General features: G+C 41.9%; 1 protein-coding gene across 2 annotated transcripts in view; it reads left to right on the plus strand.

Annotated features, from left to right (window-relative positions):
* Positions 1-2,732: 2,732 nt before the first annotated feature.
* The window catches only part of LOC123755809 (polycomb protein suz12-A), a 76,214-nt gene continuing 60,954 nt past the window's right edge, over positions 2,733-17,992 (plus strand). Inside the window, exon 1 of one of the 2 annotated variants that reach the window (XM_069305462.1) lies at positions 2,733-2,975. In XM_069305462.1, the coding sequence (XP_069161563.1) occupies positions 2,885-2,975 (91 nt within the window). In that variant the 5' untranslated portion in view covers positions 2,733-2,884. The remainder of the gene's footprint in view (positions 2,976-17,992) is intronic. The other variant, XM_069305461.1, reaches the window with a different exon arrangement.

Raw genomic sequence — 17,992 nt, forward strand, 5'->3', positions numbered from 1 at the left:
GTTATCTGGTTGTGGGAGTGTTGTTTAGTTCCCAGGATGTTAGAGATGGTATTCCATGTGCTTTTCATGTTGCCTTTTGCTTCTTTGAATCTAGTCTCATAATACGAAAGTTTTGCTTTTCTTATGATACTGGTAAGCACTGATGAGTACCTCGTAACTACTTCCTTTGTAACTAGGCCACTCCTAAATTTCTTTTCATATTCATGTTTTTTGTCGATTGATTTGATTATGCCACTTGTGAGCCACGGGTTATTTTTTATTTTATCAGTTACTTGTTTGGTAAGGAGGGGACAGTGAGTGCTGTAGAGGCTTAGAGTTTTGGAGAGAAAGAGGTTAGTTGATGAGTTTATATCCTGTGAATTATTAAATTCAGATTCCCAGTTAATATTGTGAAGTGCATTAGAGAGATTGCCTAAAGCTGATTCACTATGTAGCCTGAATGAAAGTTTTTTGGTTTCTGGTGGTGATGTGTCCATGTTTGCTATGAGGAAAGTAGGATAGTGGTCAGTTGTTCTGTCATAAATTACCCCAGATGTAAGGGGAGCTGTTATATTAGTCCATATAGGTGATCCAGGGTAGTGGCAGATGTTTGAGTGACTCGGGTGGGCTTGGTGATTGTGGGGATTAGCATACAGGAGTGCATGCTGTTACGGAAATAGTCAACTTGAGGGTTGTTTTGAAGACCCAGGTCAATATTGAAATCACCTCCCAGAATGATGTGATTTTTGTTGAGATTGTTATCTATGATAAGATTCCTTACATTGTCAGAGAATAAAGCTATGTTGGTATTAGGAAATCTATAGATGGCACCGATAGTCAGGGAGGATTTAAGGGATTTAATGGAGAACTTGGCAAAGGTATATTCACAATAGTCGTCTCTATCACTAATGACACTATTGCAGATGAAGGTATCTTTGTAATATATTGCTGTACCGCCACCTTTTTTATTAGGCCTGCAGTTATGAATTGCTTTATAACCAGCTAAATTGTAGAGTTGAGTATAGTCTATACAAATTTGGGCATTGTTTATTCTGAGATTTATTTGATTAGAGGATTTATTGCCAAACAGAATATAGAAAGTTTTGTCAATGTTAAGGGTGAGTTTGTTGGCAGTTAGCCACAGATGGACTTTATTTAGTTCAGTATTTACTGTGGCATTTAGAGCAAGGGGGTCAGGACTGGAGTAAATATATCTAATATAATATATATCTATATATAATATCTCTATATATAATATAATATATATATATGTAATATAATATAATATAATATATATATATATATATATATAATATAATATATATCTATATATATAATATCTCTATATATAATATAATATATATATATATATAATATAATATAATATATATCTATATATAATATCTAATAATATTATTATATATTTAATATCTCTATATCTATATATGATATATATCTATATATATATATAGATATATATATATATCTATATATATATCTATATATATATCACCAATTCCAGCTCCCGGATAGCAAACCCTTAACCTGTTCCCCCTATCTCTGGCACAAAACGTCCTGTCTAAATACCTTACCTGTTAAATACCTCATTAAGCCACCTAAAAGGTGGCACGGGCATGAATAGCCCGTAAAAGTTATTATTCGATTGATTGATTGATGAAGATTAAGCTACCCAAAAGGTGTGACGGGCATGAATAGCCCGTAAGTGGTGGCCCTTTTGAGCCATTACCAGTATCAAGAGCTGATACTGGAGATCTGTGGAGGTGCGACTGCACCCTGCGTGACGGGAGATGTCTTCCGTGAGTTATTATTCGCTACTTTTTTTTTTTTTGAGATATATACAAGAGTTGTTACATTCTTGTACAGCCACTAGTACGCGTAGCGTTTCGGGCAGGTCCCTGGAATACGATCCCCGCCGCGAAGAATCGTTTTTTCAACCAAGTACACATTTTACTGTTGCGTTAAACAGAGGCTACAGTTAAGGAATTGCGCCCAGTAAATCCTCCCCGGCCAGGATTCTGCTTATATGCTCGGCCAACACCTCACCATTCTCCAAAGGGTGACAGGAATATTAACTGAAAGTAGGGAAAGTTTGAGTTCCATAATTAGTACTAAGAAGAGCTTTGCTTCTCTCATTAGGCTAATGCGTTTGGAGCGAGTATATTATTGGGATAATCTACTCGCTACACTACAAATTATGAACCTGATACATTCTGAGTTGAGTTCCAGTTTTAGTTATCCATTTGGAACAATACTGATCTTCCATAAAGAAATTCTGGAGGGCTTCTGTGCAAGGGTTAGGATGAGTTAGCCTAAGCATTTTTATACCAATTTGACAGTTAATTTCAGTAACACGATCAACAACGCTCGGAATATTAAGTTCCTTTCTCATATTAAATATCTTTGTGGTACGAGGGCACCCAAGGATTATCCTCAAGGCCTCGTTCTGCAATTTTTCAAGCCCTCCAAGCTTTATTTCAGTCATCAAATCAAGCAGAGGTGCAAAAAGACCTTAAATTCAACACCAAACTGAACCAACCGCTTCTCACCAGAGAGTATACATATATGGAGTTTACAATAGTCCTGAACTATGGCCAGGACTAAAATACACTTTATAATTAATCCCTAACCGATCATAAACATCGTAATAGTGTTAGAGAGGTTAAAAAACCCCGGAAAACCCGTCCCCCCAAACACCATTTGTCAGGAAAGCGCGGGAAAGCCGTGCGCAAAGCGACCCTCACCTCCCGCGTCACGATGGCAGCAGATGGCAGTTTCGTGAGAGGTTGAGGCGGTAAACAAAGCCGCCAAATCGCCACTTTGCGCTGCGCTGACTGCCTTCCTAGGCCTACCCGGAGGCTGGTGTGGTAGGGGGCGGCGAGAGGCCATGCCACAGAAGAAGAAGGAGTGTCTGGGAGTGGACAAGCCGGCCCCGGAGCTCCATGCTGACCATGAACTCTTCCTCCAAGCTTTTGAAAGTAACTATGGCATTTAAAAAAAAAAATTGTTGTGTGTGGCGTCTTACGTGAGTTGAAATGATTGTTGTGGTTGGGATTCTGGCCTTTTCTAGGGCTTTGTTAGGCCTCTATATGGGGGAGGAGGGGGTTTCTCTCTTGATTGGATGCTCGTTGGGGGGGTTATGGCGTCCCTAGGGGTGGGGGGGTGGGGTAGGGGGTCAGGGCAGTGACCCCCCTGTAGAGGGTGTGATGCAGGGGATTAGTGACCCCTGTGATGGGTGTGACCCCCGTGTGGGGTGGGGGGGGGGGCACTGACCCCCATGGAAGGGGTTTCATTTAGGATTATGGGGTTTTCTGGGGTCAGGTGACCTCTTGGAAGGACGTGATCAAGTGGTAGGGGGTCTCTGGGGGTCAGGTGACCCCTGGGGAGGGTACGACTCGGTGCTGGGGAGTTCGGTAAGCTCCCATGGAGGGTGTTAAGGGGGCGGGGTTTCTGGGGTTGGGCCACCCCTCAAAAGAGTTTGAACCTCTATTAGGGTGTCGGGTAATCCCTCTGGAGGGCTGTGACTGTTATGTGGGGGGAGGATGAGTCTTTGGGGTTGGGTGACAACATGGAGGGGTGTGACGTTAGTGGGGGTGGTTTCTAGGGGTTGGTGACCCCATGGAGAGGGGGGTGATAACGGTGTTAGTGGGTTTTCTTGGCTTGACCATCTTGTGTGTGTGTATAGTGTGTACCCCATCCCACGGGGACACTGAGCCCCGAAATCATCTCAAGATAACCTCAAGAAGTGAAGTTGCAAGAGGTGGCAAAAATTTGAACTGGCTTTGACATTGCTACTTTAATAAAGTCTTGCCTAACCCAGCCTAATGAAAATAATAAAATTTATATTTTTGCTATACAGTGCTGTATAATGTGCACCAAATTTGTGATGTCACGATGGCGGTTTTAATGTCGGAGCAGGTTTTGGCTGCTAGTGAATTTGGTTAGGTTAGGCTAACCTAAGGGAGCAGGTCGGCCGAGCGGACGGCACGCTGGCCTTGTGATCCTGTGGTCCTGGGTTCGATCCCAGGCGCCGGCAAGAAACAATGGGCAGAGTTTCTTTCACCCTATGCCCCTGTTACCTAGCAGTAAAATAGGTACCTGGGTGTTAGTCAGCTGTCACGGGTTGCTTCCTGGGGGTGGAGGCCTGGTCGAGGACCGGGCCGCGGGGACACTAAAAAAAAGCCCCGAAATCATCTCAAGATAACCTCAAGAAGGCTAGGGCCGCAGGGACTCGTTAAGCCCCAAAATCATCTCAAGATAACCTCAAGATTATTTCCAAGATTAGTAATGACAGAAAGGCTTACCTTTTGGCAGTTCCTTTATGCAAATCTCAGTGCAAGACCCCAGTCCAGTATTAACTAAATGGTGATCTTGAGATGATTTCGTGGCTTTAGTGTCCCCGCGGCCCGGTCCTCGACCAGGCCTCCACCCCCAGTAAGCAGCCCGTGACAGCTGACTAACTCCCAGGTACCTATTTACTGCTAGGTAACGGGCATTCAGGGTGAAAGAAACTTTGCCCATTTGTTTCTGCCTCGTGCGGGAATCGAACCCGCGCCACAGAATTACGAGTCCTGCGCGCTATCCACCAGGCTACGAGGCCATGGTCCCTCGAGTTTAATCAATAATGTCATGCACCTTGCACTCGAGGAACCAAAGAGCTAGAGCTCAACCTCCACAAGCACTACTAGGTGAGCACTTAGTGCTTGCATATACATATAATATATATTATCTATCTATCTATCAGTTTTCTCATTTTTTTTCCTGCTAGGTTAGGGTAGAATGTTTTACGCATGGGGGGAATTGTGTAAAACCCTGGTTTGTGTCTCGGAGAGACTGCAGGATCCATTGGTAAATCAGGATGATTTCTCGGTTGCAATTCTTTTTAACCATGTCGTAGCTCGATCGATTACGGCGCATCTGGGATCCTCTCGGACGTAGGTTCGAACCCTCGTCACGGCCCTTGTGAATTTATTCAGGTTAGGTTAGGTTAGGTTAGGTTAGATTTCAATATGGTAGGTTTGTTTATAGATTAGTTATGAAGAAGTGTTGGATGAAATGATAATTATGTATTCTACCCATACTACAGTTTGTTGATGCCAAGACGACAGCCTAGATTGATTATAATCCGTGACCTGGACTTTGATCATAAATGATCTGTTTGGCGCCATTTGAAATTACTATACAGTACTGTATGACCAATAAATAGTGAGTACCTGGAATACAATTGACAATGCATTACCACGTGCAATGTAGGATGCTTACCATAGTAAACGTACAGAGTTTCATAGTAAACGTACAGAGTTTACAGAGAGAGGGGGCAGAGTTTCTTTCACCCTATGCCCCTGTTACCTAGCAGTAAAATAGGTACCTGGGTGTTAGTCAGCTGTCATGGGCTGCTTCCTGGGGGTGGAGGCCTGGTCGAGGACCGGGCCGCGGGGACACTAAAAGTCCCGAAATCATCTCAAGATAACCTCAAGATAACGTGGGCATGGAAAGACATTATCCGTGAATATTTCTGCAATAAATCATTTGCTCACGATTTTGGATAGGGGGATTGTTTATCTTGAGATGATTTCGGGGCTTTAGTGTCCCCCGCAGCCCGGTCCTCGACCAGGCCTCCTTTTTGTTACACATCTCCAGGAAGCAGCAGCCCGTAGCAGCTGTCTAACTCCCAGATACCTGTTTACTGCTAGGTGAACAGAGGCATCAGGGTGAAAGAAACTGCCCATTTGTTTCCGCCTCCGTCAGGAATCAAACCCGGAACCTCAGGACTATGAGGCCTGAGCGCTGTCCACTCAGCTGTCAGGCCACCTTACAGTCAAATCGTACACAGTAATTCCTGACGACTCATTTTCTAATTGTCAAAGCCATATATTTTGTTGGGTTAGACTGTGTTAAGTTATGTTGGGCTTTGTTTGACTTGGTTAGGTTATTTAGGTTTAAATAACCTAACTTAAATGGATTTGGCAAACCATCACACTATCAATGGTACTTGTATCCTTTGGATGGATTGCCATTGGCATTCTCTTGCCGAGATGGAGCGTTGCATAAAATAATCTGGCCTGTGCATACAGCTTGTATGTATAGTACTGTAGTACAAGCTTGCTTGGGTGTGGTGTACATGGAGTGTACAACAAACTGTTCAGTGTACTGCTGGCGTTCCCATGCGCACACTCGCACGTGTGTGTAATTACCTAAGTGTAGTTACAGGATGAGAGCTACGCTCGTGGTGTCCTGTCTTCCCAGCACTCTTTGTCATATAACGCTTTGAAACTACTGACGGTCTTGGCCTCTACCACCTTCTCCCTTAACTTGTTCAACCGTCTACCACTCTGTTGTGAAAGTGAATTTTCTTATATTTCTTCGGCATTTGTGTTTAGCTACTTTATATCTATGACCTCTTGTTCTTAAAGTTCCAGGTCTCAGGAAATCTTCCCTATCGATTTTATCAATTCCTGTTACTATTTTGTATGTAGTGATCATATCACCTCCTTTTCTTCTGTCTTCTAGTTTTGGCATATTTAATGCCTCTAACCTCTCCTCGTAGCTCTTGCCCTTCAGTTCTGGGAGCCACTTAGTAGCATGTCTTTGCACCTTTTCCAGTTTGTTGATATGCTTCTTAACACTTTCGCGCTATCTGGACGCGCCGGCGCGTTCGGTTTCGTCTAACGTAAACGCATAGTGGACATAAAGTTATGTCTACTTTTAAAATATTTGTATAAAATTCAATTTTTATCCGATTTACTTTGGGTTTGTTTCAAACTGCGCGCTATGAGGCTCTCTTTCTCACCACTAGGCTGCATGGTACAATAAGTTCATGAAAGGTGTGGATAACTTCGATCAAATTGTATTTTGTCCCAAACGGGTTGCAGGTGGGTGACTTTAGCCGTTTATACTGGTAATTCTTCCCCCTATATCATGTATTATATGCATATGTCTGTTTAGGGAATTTTATTCCGATCAATATACAACCAAAAATAACTGTGTGCAACAAGTATAAATCTTGACAAACATAACAAAAGTAAAAATATTTCGTGTGTGTTTGACGCTCACTGATATGTTCCAGCGGTGTTTTATATTTGTCGCTTATTCTAACTTATGCTTTGTTGATATTTTTTACCTATGGGCACATAGAACATTCTATTGCGAACACATTGACATAAAAATGAATGACGTACATAGAAAATTAATGTCATGAGAGTGAAATAAGTATAAACTTTCAAAGCGCCGTGCGTCGTCCGTCACCGATACCGGGTAAACAATTTCACCACTTCCCACACTCTTGCGGGCGGGCTGCATCATTATTCTACGCTTATATTCATATCACCGTGTTGGGAATTTCATTGCGAGTCTATTGATACCAAAATTAACGCTGTAGAACAAGTGTGGAGGTGATTACAATCCCAAGAGTAAAAACATTTTGTTGCTGATGGGCGCTCACGGCGAGTCATCTACGTAGTTATTTATTTGGTGCTGGTATCCCTATATGTTTCGTGACTTATTTTACTAATGTTCTTCTAGAGAATTTTATTGCGAACACGTTGGTACCAAAATGAAATACGTAGCATGAGAACTAAGGTCAGAAGAGTAAAAAGAGTATACACATTTTTGTTTTTACGCTTAAGCAATAAAAACGCAGCGCGCACATTCGGTTGGCTGAGTGACCTTTGCGGAGAGCGCGAAAGTGTTAAGATATGGGCACCACACAACTGCTGCATATTCTAGCTTTGGCCTAACAGAAGTCGTGAACAATTTCTTTAGTATATCGCCATCCATGTATTTAAAAGCAATTCTGAAGTTAGAAAGCGTGGCATGGGCTCCTCGCACAATATTCTTAATGTGGTCCTCAGGTGATAGTTTTCTATCTAGAACCACCCCTAGATCTTTCTTTATCAGAATTCTTTAAAGATTTCTCACATAATATATAGGTTGTGTGGGGTCTATGTTTTCCTATTCCACATTCCGTAACATGGCATTTATTAACATTAAATTCCATTTGCCAAGTAGTGCACTCCATATACTTATTTTGTCCAGGTCATTCTTGAAGGGCATGACAATCAATCTAAGTTTCTTATCCTTCCTATTATCTTAGCATCATCAGCAAACATGTTCATATAATTCTGTATACCAACTGGTAGATCATTTATGTAGACAATAAACATCACTAGGTGCAAGAACTGAACCCTGTGGTACTCCAAGTGTGACATTTCTCCAGTCCGATACATTGCCTCTGATCACATGCCCTCATTTTTCTATCAGTCAGAAAATTTTTCATCCATGTTAGAAGGGTACCTGTCACTCCTCCAATATTTTCCAGTTTCCAGAACAACCTCATTATGTGGAACTCTGTCGAAAGCCTTATTTAGGTCCAGATAGATGCAGTCAACCCAACCATCTCTCTCCTGTAATATCTCTGTTGCTCGATCATAGAAACTGAGTAAATTCGATACACATGGATCTTCCAGATCGAAAACCATACTGTCTGTCTGATATTATATCATTTCTCTCCAGGTGTTCTACCCATTTAGATTTAATTATTTTTTTCCAATATTTTGACTATTACACTTGTCAATGATACAGGTCTATAATTAAGGGGGTCTTCCCTGCTTCCACTTTTGTAGATTGGAACTATGTTAGCCTTTTTCCACACATCAGCTACAACTCCTGTATACAGGGATGCCTGAAAAATCAGTTGAAGAGGAATGCTGAGCTCAGGATGCACATTCTCTCAGAACCCATGGTGAAACTCCATCTGGACCAACTGCCTTGTTCTTATTTAGCTCCTTGAGCATTTTTTCCACTTCGTCTGCTAGACACCTCTATGTACTCTATGTTGTTCTCTGGAATTCTTATTGTATCTGGTTCCCTGAAGATTTCATTTTGTACAAACACACTTTGGAACTTTTCGTTTAATGTTTCACACATTTCCTTTTCATTTTCCGTGAATCTATTTCCCATTTTCAACCTCTGTAATATTATCCTTTACCTGCAATTTGTTAGTTTATGAATTTATAGAATAGACCTGGTTCTGTTTTACATTTGTCTGCAATCCCTTTTTCGAAATTTCTTTCTGTCTCTCTCCTCACTGCCGTGTAGTTGTTTCTCGCATCTTTGAATCGCTGGTATGTTTGGGGGTTTGGCCTCTTCCTGTATTGATTCCATTTTTGTGTCTTTTGGTCTCTGGCCCTCTCGTACTTTCTGTTGAACCAATCCTGTTTCCTAGTTCTGCTTCTCTGTTTTGGTATAAATTTTTTTGTGCCTTTTATCGTATATTTCACAAAACCTGACATACATCTCATTCACTTCCTTGCCTAGCAACAAGTCTGTCCAATTATACTCACTAACATTTTTTCTAAGGTTGCCATAATGTCCTCTCCTAAAGTCAGGTTTTTCATTTGCATCGACCGTCATATTTTCTTCCAGATTATAACCCATTGCATACTTTATTCCCAAAAAGACATGGTCACTTTTACCTTAGGGAGGAAGGTACTGAATGTCAAATATTTCTTCCTCCTTCCTGGTAAATATCAAATCTAGCATGGAGGGGACGTCCCCTTCCCTCATCCTCGTAGCTTGTTTAACATTTTGATACAAGAATGTTTCCAGGATGAGGTCTACAAATTTACAGGTCCAGAAATCTTCTGTTTTAGCTTCACATGCTTCCCAGTCTATGGGTTTCAAGTTGAAGTCGCCGACTATCAACAGTCGTGATCTATCGTTATAAGCTCTCGCTATGACCTCTCTCATTATTGTTATAAGACCTTCTCGTTTACTATCTAGCTCCTCCTTTGACCATGTGCTGCTTAGCGGTGGACTATATGCATTTATGATCATTAGTTTGTCATCCTCATGGCAGATCTCTAGTGCTATTATGTCAACTTCTTGTGGATTGGCAGTCATTATTTCATTCACCTTTAGGTGTTCTTTCACCGGCACAGCAACGCCACCGCCTTTCCTGATTTTTCTGTCCCGTCTCCAAATTGAGTAGCCCCTTGGGAATATGACCTCATTTAAAATAGCATCTTCAAGTTTTGTCTCCGTGGGTGCAACAATGTCTGGTGTCTGCAGCTGTATCACTTAACTCCAGTATCTTTGATCTTATTACAACTATGTTGGTGTATGCAATCTTGAGGAACTTGTTCCCCCTCTTCTTATTTTTCACTCCCCCTTTCTCTAATGACTTTGTTGGTTTGCCTTTATGTACCACTTTACTGGCCTGCCTACCCCTAACACTTTGTAGAAAAAAGAATTGATTTCTTCTTCATTCCTGCTCTCATTTAAACGTTTTGCCTCGGCGAGGTTCAGTTTCAGCTTTTCTCTATCTTCTTTTGAAAGATCTCATCTTAACGACCACGCTTTCCCATCCTCGTCACTTTGTAATTTTCTAGCATTCCTTAGTACTTCTTCCATCTGTTTGGTACCATTTAGGGTGATCCTCAAAGGTCGATCTTTCCCTTTTACATATCTGCCTATTCTCCTGTAGTCGCAGACATTCTCTATGGTTGTAAGACCTTCCACGAGGCCAACAATTTTATCTACTACTTTTGCTTCTTCTACAGCTCTTTCTGACCTAGATGTTATCTCCTTTTCCTTGCAGCCAAAAATGATCAGGAACTTACTCCGATCAACTGTGTTTTGCACCAACTTCGGGTTAGATGCCAATTCTTTCCTCACTTCTAGCCTAATGTTTGTGTGTGTGTGTGTGTGTGTATGGGGTACATGCACGCATGTACGGGATCTCACGGCTGAGTGGACAGCGCTTGGAGGTCGTAGTACTAAGGGCCCAGGTTCAATTCCTGGTCGAGGCAGAAACAAATAGGCAGTTTCTTTCACCCTGATGCCTCTGCTCACTTAGCTGCAGTAAATAAGTACATACCTGGGAGTTAGACAGCTGCTACGGGCTGCTTCCTGGGGATGTGTGCGTGCGTGTGTTAAGAGAGAAGTGTATTTACTAATGTACTTAATAAAGTAAAAATAGGTGGCTTAGAAAGGTCGGGTCCAAGAGCCAAGAGTTTCCGCAGGCACAAATAGTAAATACAGATAGTAAATACATGCATGTTGTTGCCTATATGCTTACTGTACTTACACATTGTTTGTGTATTTCTTTTACATTGTTTGTGTATTTCTTATACATTGTTTGTGTATTTCTTATACATTGTGTATTTCTTATACATTGTTTGTGTATTTCTTATACATTGTTTGTGTATTTCTTATACATTGTTTGTGTATTTCTTATACATTGTGTATTTCTTATACATTGTTTGTGTATTTCTTATACATTGTTTGTGTATTTCTTATACATTGTGTATTTCTTATACATTGTTTGTGTATTTCTTATACATTGTGTATTTCTTATACATTGTTTGTGTATTTCTTATACATTGTTTGTGTATTTCTTTTACATTGTTTGTGTATTTCTTATACATTGTTTGTGTATTTCTTTTACATTGTTTGTCGGTCCGTCTAATTACCACAAGCTCCACAAACTTCAGAAAGCTTCCTGGCAATACGTTAGTAATGAATAAATATGATATATTTACTCATTATAATGTTGGTGCTGAATGTACAACACGAAAAAACATAATTTTAATCTGAAAAAGTATCTTTTTATAAAGAAATTAGATGAAAATAAAGAGCTGGTGATGCCAAATCAAGTCGACGATCCAAGCTTCGATTAGGTTAGGTTAGGTTAGGTTAGGTTAGGTTAGGTTAGGTTTGATTTGGTTAAGTTAGGTTTGATTTGGTTAAGTTAGGTCAGGTCAGGTCAGCCTAACCTATCATACTTATTCATTACTAACGTATTGCCAGGAAGCTTGTGTAGCTTGTGGTAGCTTGCGGTAATTAGACGGACCCGTTTATGTAATTGTGCATATACTGACATTTGCATTTTTTTGTTTATAAATTAGTTAAAGTGGTTTGTAACTCAACCTGGTCTCTTGATTTACCACTTTGTGTTAGTCAAAAATCATATAAATCACAAGTACAGTAAATCATAGTTACTGTACATCAAACTCCATACCGTACATATGAATCTTAGGGGGGTCTGATGGCTGAGTGGACGGCACTCAGGCTTCATAGTCCTAAGGTTCCGGGTTTGATCCTCGGCTAAGGTGAAAACAAATAGGGCAAAGCTTCTTTCATGATGATGATCCTGTTCACCTAGCAGTAAATAAGTACCTGGGAGTTACAGCTGCTATGGGCTGATTCTTGGGGATGTGTAACAAAAAGGGGCCTGGTCGAGACCCGGGGCCACGGAGACGCTAAGCCCCGAAATCATCTCGAGATAACCTCAAGATAGGCTACACAAACGCCACTTGAAGCGAACAAGATCAACAACAGCCACGTCAGGTTCACAAAACAAAATCACACATGTACACATCATGGAACTAAATTCAAATGCAACTTACACAAGATATTACAATTAATATGAAATCAAATAAATTAATACAATTAACCAATATGACTAAATGAGCTTGAATGTCATTTATAAAGATGATGTCTGGGTCATCAACTTTCATGTTGGTTATTGGTGTGCTAAACATAGCCTCATACTGGCTTCTTAGAATTCCACTAATTTCTTTGTTGTCCTCTGTGTACGTACCTTCAGTTGTAATTAACGGTCCAATACTGGTGGAGGTTTTTTATTTTGATTTTGCATATGTGAAAAAATATTTCAGATTTTTCTTTATCTCTTGTATAGCTTTCTGTTCCAATTCCATTTCCTCAGACTCGTATGATCGCTTCAACATTTTGTTCTATTTCTTCGATCTCCCTGTTTAGGTTTATTTTCCTTGCTTGTGATAGTCCTGTCTGTCTAAGCATTTCCGTTATTTTTTTCCTTCTCCTGTACAGTCTTCTGCGTTCTCTTTCTAGAGTGGTCCTCTTTCTGCCCCTCCTCACAGGCACGTGCTTCAGGCAGACCTTGTAAGCTTCAGCTGTCAGTTGAGCTATTCCCTGTGTGGGAGTTTTGTCGCTTAAGACCGTCTCCCATTGAATGGTTGCAAGGTCTACATTTATTTTTTCCCAGTCGATCCTCTTATTGTTGAAATTGAATTGATTGAATATTCCTTCTCGCTTGTTGGGTCTCTTAGACCTACTACCGTTATTTATGCTAGTTTGCACTTCAATGAGCTTATGGTCTGAGTATGAAGTATCTGAGATTGTAATATGTGTGATTAGTTCATCATTGTTTGTGAATAGAAGGTCTAGTGTTTTTTTGTTCCTAGTTGGTTCTGTAATCTGTTGATTGAGTGAGAATTTGTCACAGAATTTCAAAAATTCTCTGACCTGTGGTTGGTTATTTCCCGGGTCATTCCCTGCTATGATATTTGTGTTTACCATTCTCCATCTTAGATTTGGTAAATTGAAATCTCCAAGGAAGATAATATCAAGAGCTGGGTTCGCTAGATTATCAAGGATGTTCTCTATTTTGTGCATCTGCTCTGTGAATTCCTCAACTGTTGTATCTGGCGGTTTATATACTAGAATAATAATTAGGTTTATTTTTTCTACCTTAATGCCAAGTACCAAGTACAAGGGGAACCGGTCGGCTGAGCGGACAGCACGCTGGGTTTGTGATCCTGGGTTCGATCCCAGGCGCCGGCGAGAAACAATGGGCAGAGTTTCTTTCACCCTATGCCCCTGTTACCTAGCAGTGAAATAGGTACCTGGGTGTTAGTCAGCTGTCACGGGCTGCTTCCTGGGGGTGGAGGCCTGGTCGAGGACCGGGCCGCGGGGACACTAAAAAAGCCCCGAAATCATCATCTCAAGATAACCTCTACCACCTCATTAGTTGAGTTTAGTAGCTCTGTGCATACCAGGTCCTCTTTAATATACAGACCTACTCTTCCATTTGACCTATTTTCTCTATCACATCTATATAAATTATAATTTGGAATCTAGATTTCACTATCCATGTAATCTTTCGCATGAGTCCGTGAATGCCCCAAATATTGAGTTTGACTAAAAGGAGGCCATTAATGAACTTTATTTCTTGACTTTGATTTTAAACCTTGAATGTTTACAAATATGAATGATTGTCCATATTGTGTGTCACTTCTGGAAGGTTTTGGTAGTTCTCCTTGGTAGATTGCTCTAGATCTCAGATTGCTCAACACTCTAGCTTACAATATATCAGAAAATCCCAGATCTAGGGAACACAGACAATTTAAACCATAATTTCATAAGTTATATATTTAACATAAGTATCATAATTCAAGCAATTTAACTTAATGTTCACTATGTCAAGATTAATATACAATGTGAGTCATTACACAAGACATTGAGGACACTATGTCTGTCCCTGAAATCTCACAACACCTTCAGTTAGAGACACACCAAATTTGTCACCTTACAGTTCAACTCGCCAAGTATCTAAGCCTAAGTTGGATAGAGAAGAGCATGGAGGGGGTTGACAGGCAGTCCCCCCCCCCTGCTCGGCCGACAGCCTGGTCACGGCTGCTGTTCAGTCGTCCAGCCTCTCTGTGCCTCCTCTCCTCTGTCGAAGCTCTCTCTCTCGAAATTACATGTTATGGAAAGGAATGTAGGTGTACTGAGAGGGCCAATAGTACAAGATAAAAAAGTTCCTAAAATAGTGGCAATGGGGAGGCCCCGGTCCCCAGAGAAAGAATATTCCCGGAAAATAACAATTGCTTGGCTAGTAAAACTGTCTAGTCTAAGGTGATCCCCTATTCCACTCTCAACAGGAAGAAGAGATACTCTTTTCTTAGTACTTATCAAACCCTCTACTAACCCCCCATATACATTACTACAATAAACCACTTTACCACTCTACCTTACGTTAACCACCTTGGTCCACTTAGACATAATACAAGGTTTACACTTGCAAAAACTAGGGTAAAGTCTACTTGGAAAAGGGGTACTTGCAAGGCTTGAAGCAGCCTGGGTAGCTATGCCCCACGTGGTACCCTAGTGTGGTACCCTTAGTACTTATTAGTACTAAGCACTAATTAGTACTAAGTACTACCCTTAGTACTTAGTAATGGAGTACACTTAGTGATGCCCAAAACACTGGCTTAGACTACACAATACTTATAAATAAAACGCACACCTAGCCAGTAACACGGAACAAACCTTGAAATGGACTTCTTATAAAATATAGAATAAGGTAAGGGAAGAGAGGAGGAGGAGGAGGAGGAGAAACAGAACCACACAGCCAGCTAGAGAGAGAGCTTGAACAGCCTCTGCGCTCCCTTAAAAATGCTGCCGGGAAGTGATGCCTAGGTGATCGTTATCTTGAGGTTATCTTGAGATGATTTCGGGGCTTTGTAGTGTCCCCGCGGCCCGGTCCTCGACCAGGCCTCCACCCCCAGGAAGCAGCCCGTGACAGCTGACTAACACCCAGGTACCTATTTTACTGCTAGGTAACAGGGGCATAGGGTGAAAGAAACTCTGCCCATCGTACATCCACAAACAATACAAGTCTTCACTGGCCTTCGTTACTAGTTACTTTAACAATTCTAAGGATAGCTGATACTTGGTTCAGTACTATATTTGATAGTCAACAAGCCCAGAGTCTGAATAATCTGTGAGTAACAAGGTTCATCTTATGTCTGGCAAGGAAGACTGCATCAAGGTATGAAAAGCCTCAAGTAAAAACATTAACTAAATATCCTTCTTACCTAACTATTTAGATTCAATATGACCTCTGGTTTCCAAATGAACCCAGAGTCGTAACAGTACTAAATGGGTAAAGACCTGGATAAATACTGGTTTAACAGGGCTGAGGCATTGCGGAACATGTTACCGGGGTAACACCATGGATCCCTTGATTGTTTCAAGTGTAGGTTAGACATGTTTGGTGGATATAAATAGAAGCTACCACGTATAGGCCTTCTGCAGTTACCGTAACTCTTATGTTCTGATATATTGCATGGAAAAATGTCCACTTCTCTGGGCTTGTAAGCAACGTTGTCTATAGGCGTAGAAATTCTGTGAAGTACACTAAAAGGTTTGAACATATTCGCGGGTCGCTGGTTCACCGTGGGGTTGTTGGTTCACTGAGGGGTCGTTGGTTTCGTGGGTCGTTGGGTGAGCAAGGGGTCGTTGGTTTCGTGGGTTGTTGGTTGACCAAGGGGTCGTTGGTTGAAGAAGGGTCGTTGGTTCCCCCAAGGGGGTCGTTGGTTCCCCAAGGGGGTCGTTGGTTCCCCAAGGGGGTCGTTGGTTCCCCCAAGGGGGTCGTTGGTTCCCCCAAGGGGGTTGTTGGTTCCCCAAGGGGGTTGTTGGTTCCCCAAGGGGGTCGTTGGTTCCCCAAGGGGGTCGTTGGTTCCCCAAGGGGGTCGTTGGTTCCCCAAGGGGGTCGTTGGTTCCCCAAGGGGGTCGTTGGTTCCCCAAGGGGGTCGTTGGTTCCCCAAGGGGGTCGTTGGTTCCCCAAGGGGGTCGTTGGTTCCCCAAGGGGGTCGTTGGTTCCCCAAGGGGGTCGTTGGTTCCCCAAGGGGGTCGTTGGTTCCCCAAGGGGGTCGTTGGTTCCCAAGGGGGTCGTTGGTTCCCCAAGGGGGTCGTCAGTTCCCCCTGTAAAAACCCAACCTGCTCTACCCTTTACTCGCTCAACACCCCAGCTTAACACTGCTTGCAGATCAATGTGACCCCCCAATGAACTACTGCTAATTATTAACTCTGAAATATTAAATGAGGGGGAAGCAACAAATGGAGGGTTTATTAATTTAAAATTAAGCAATAAAAACTTCTTAAACCACTGTCACCACCTCGCTGTCCCGAATCTGAATGTGTATATTATTGATCCCTCAGGAAGGAAAGGGATCATTAATCATGAAACTCGAGGGACATATGAATCTTAGTAATATTAATGCTTGGGGAGTAAATTATGTAACTTTAAGGTAGTGAGAATCTAGAGGCTTCCAAAACCATACATAAATACCACATATAAGAATGACTTGGTCTTAAACAAAGGGAACAGATAGCTAAACAAAAATTACCTTAATACACTTTATTTATTAAAACACATATATTGAAATAAAAAAATTGGGGAAAATATCCTAGACTAATAATACATGCTAAGAGGCAACAATGAAATACCGATATACATGAAATACTCGAGTGAAGAATACCTTAATACTGTAATCTGGCCAGATGTTGATTGGCTGCCCCCAGGTCAGGAGATCTGCACCCCAGTTGAAGCCCCAAGACACACTGACTTACTTTTCTTAAACTACCCCTGGGAGACTTGAGGATTTCCTCTGGAGCTTGACCCCGGCTAAGCGCACCAATCAATTTAAACCACAGCTGGAAGCACTGCCCTGGAAACACAAACCATAACTGTCTCTACTTTCCGCTTGTTACAACTTGTAATAAAGTTGTTACATCTTGGCTTAACGTGTTTGACGTATTAGAACATTGTTACATCTTGCCATATTGATTGTTATAACTGGTTAGGAGGTGTTAAAACTTGTTCAAACGTTGTATCAACGTTGTAGTCTTATACCAGTGTCATGGACCTAACCCCGCCTCCTAGGCCTCCCAGGTTTTCAACCAATCAGATCCAGGCTTGACCATAAGGGTCTATTTCTCTTGACAGGAAACTCATGTAACTGGAAATAAGCAGTAACAACTATCTTCATGAGAAGGTTGACTGACCACCCACGGGGTAACTTTCAGAGCACAAGTTTATGACCCTGAGGTACTGTTCCTCAATTCGTCAATGGTTATAGGAAGGCAAGGGAGAGGGGGTAGAGAGGGAAATAAGTGGAGGAGGAGTGGGAACAAAGAGAGCCAAAGAAAGAGGCTGTCCAGCCTCCAGATAGACTAGAATAAGGGAAACCTAACTTCAAACCGTTTATGACGGGAAGAGGCCAACAGAGGGAGGTTTCCGGACGTTGGTTCCCGGACGGGGGTCGTTGGTTGAGCAAGGGGTCCTTGGTTGACCGAGGGGGAGGGTCGTCGGTTGACCGAGGGGGAGGGTCGTCGGTTGACCGAGGGGGAGGGTCGTTGGTTGACCGAGGGGGAGGGTCGTTGGTTG

This window comes from Procambarus clarkii, chromosome 55 (assembly GCF_040958095.1).
Source record: "Procambarus clarkii isolate CNS0578487 chromosome 55, FALCON_Pclarkii_2.0, whole genome shotgun sequence".
NCBI classification, from domain to species: Eukaryota; Metazoa; Arthropoda; class Malacostraca; order Decapoda; family Cambaridae; genus Procambarus; species Procambarus clarkii.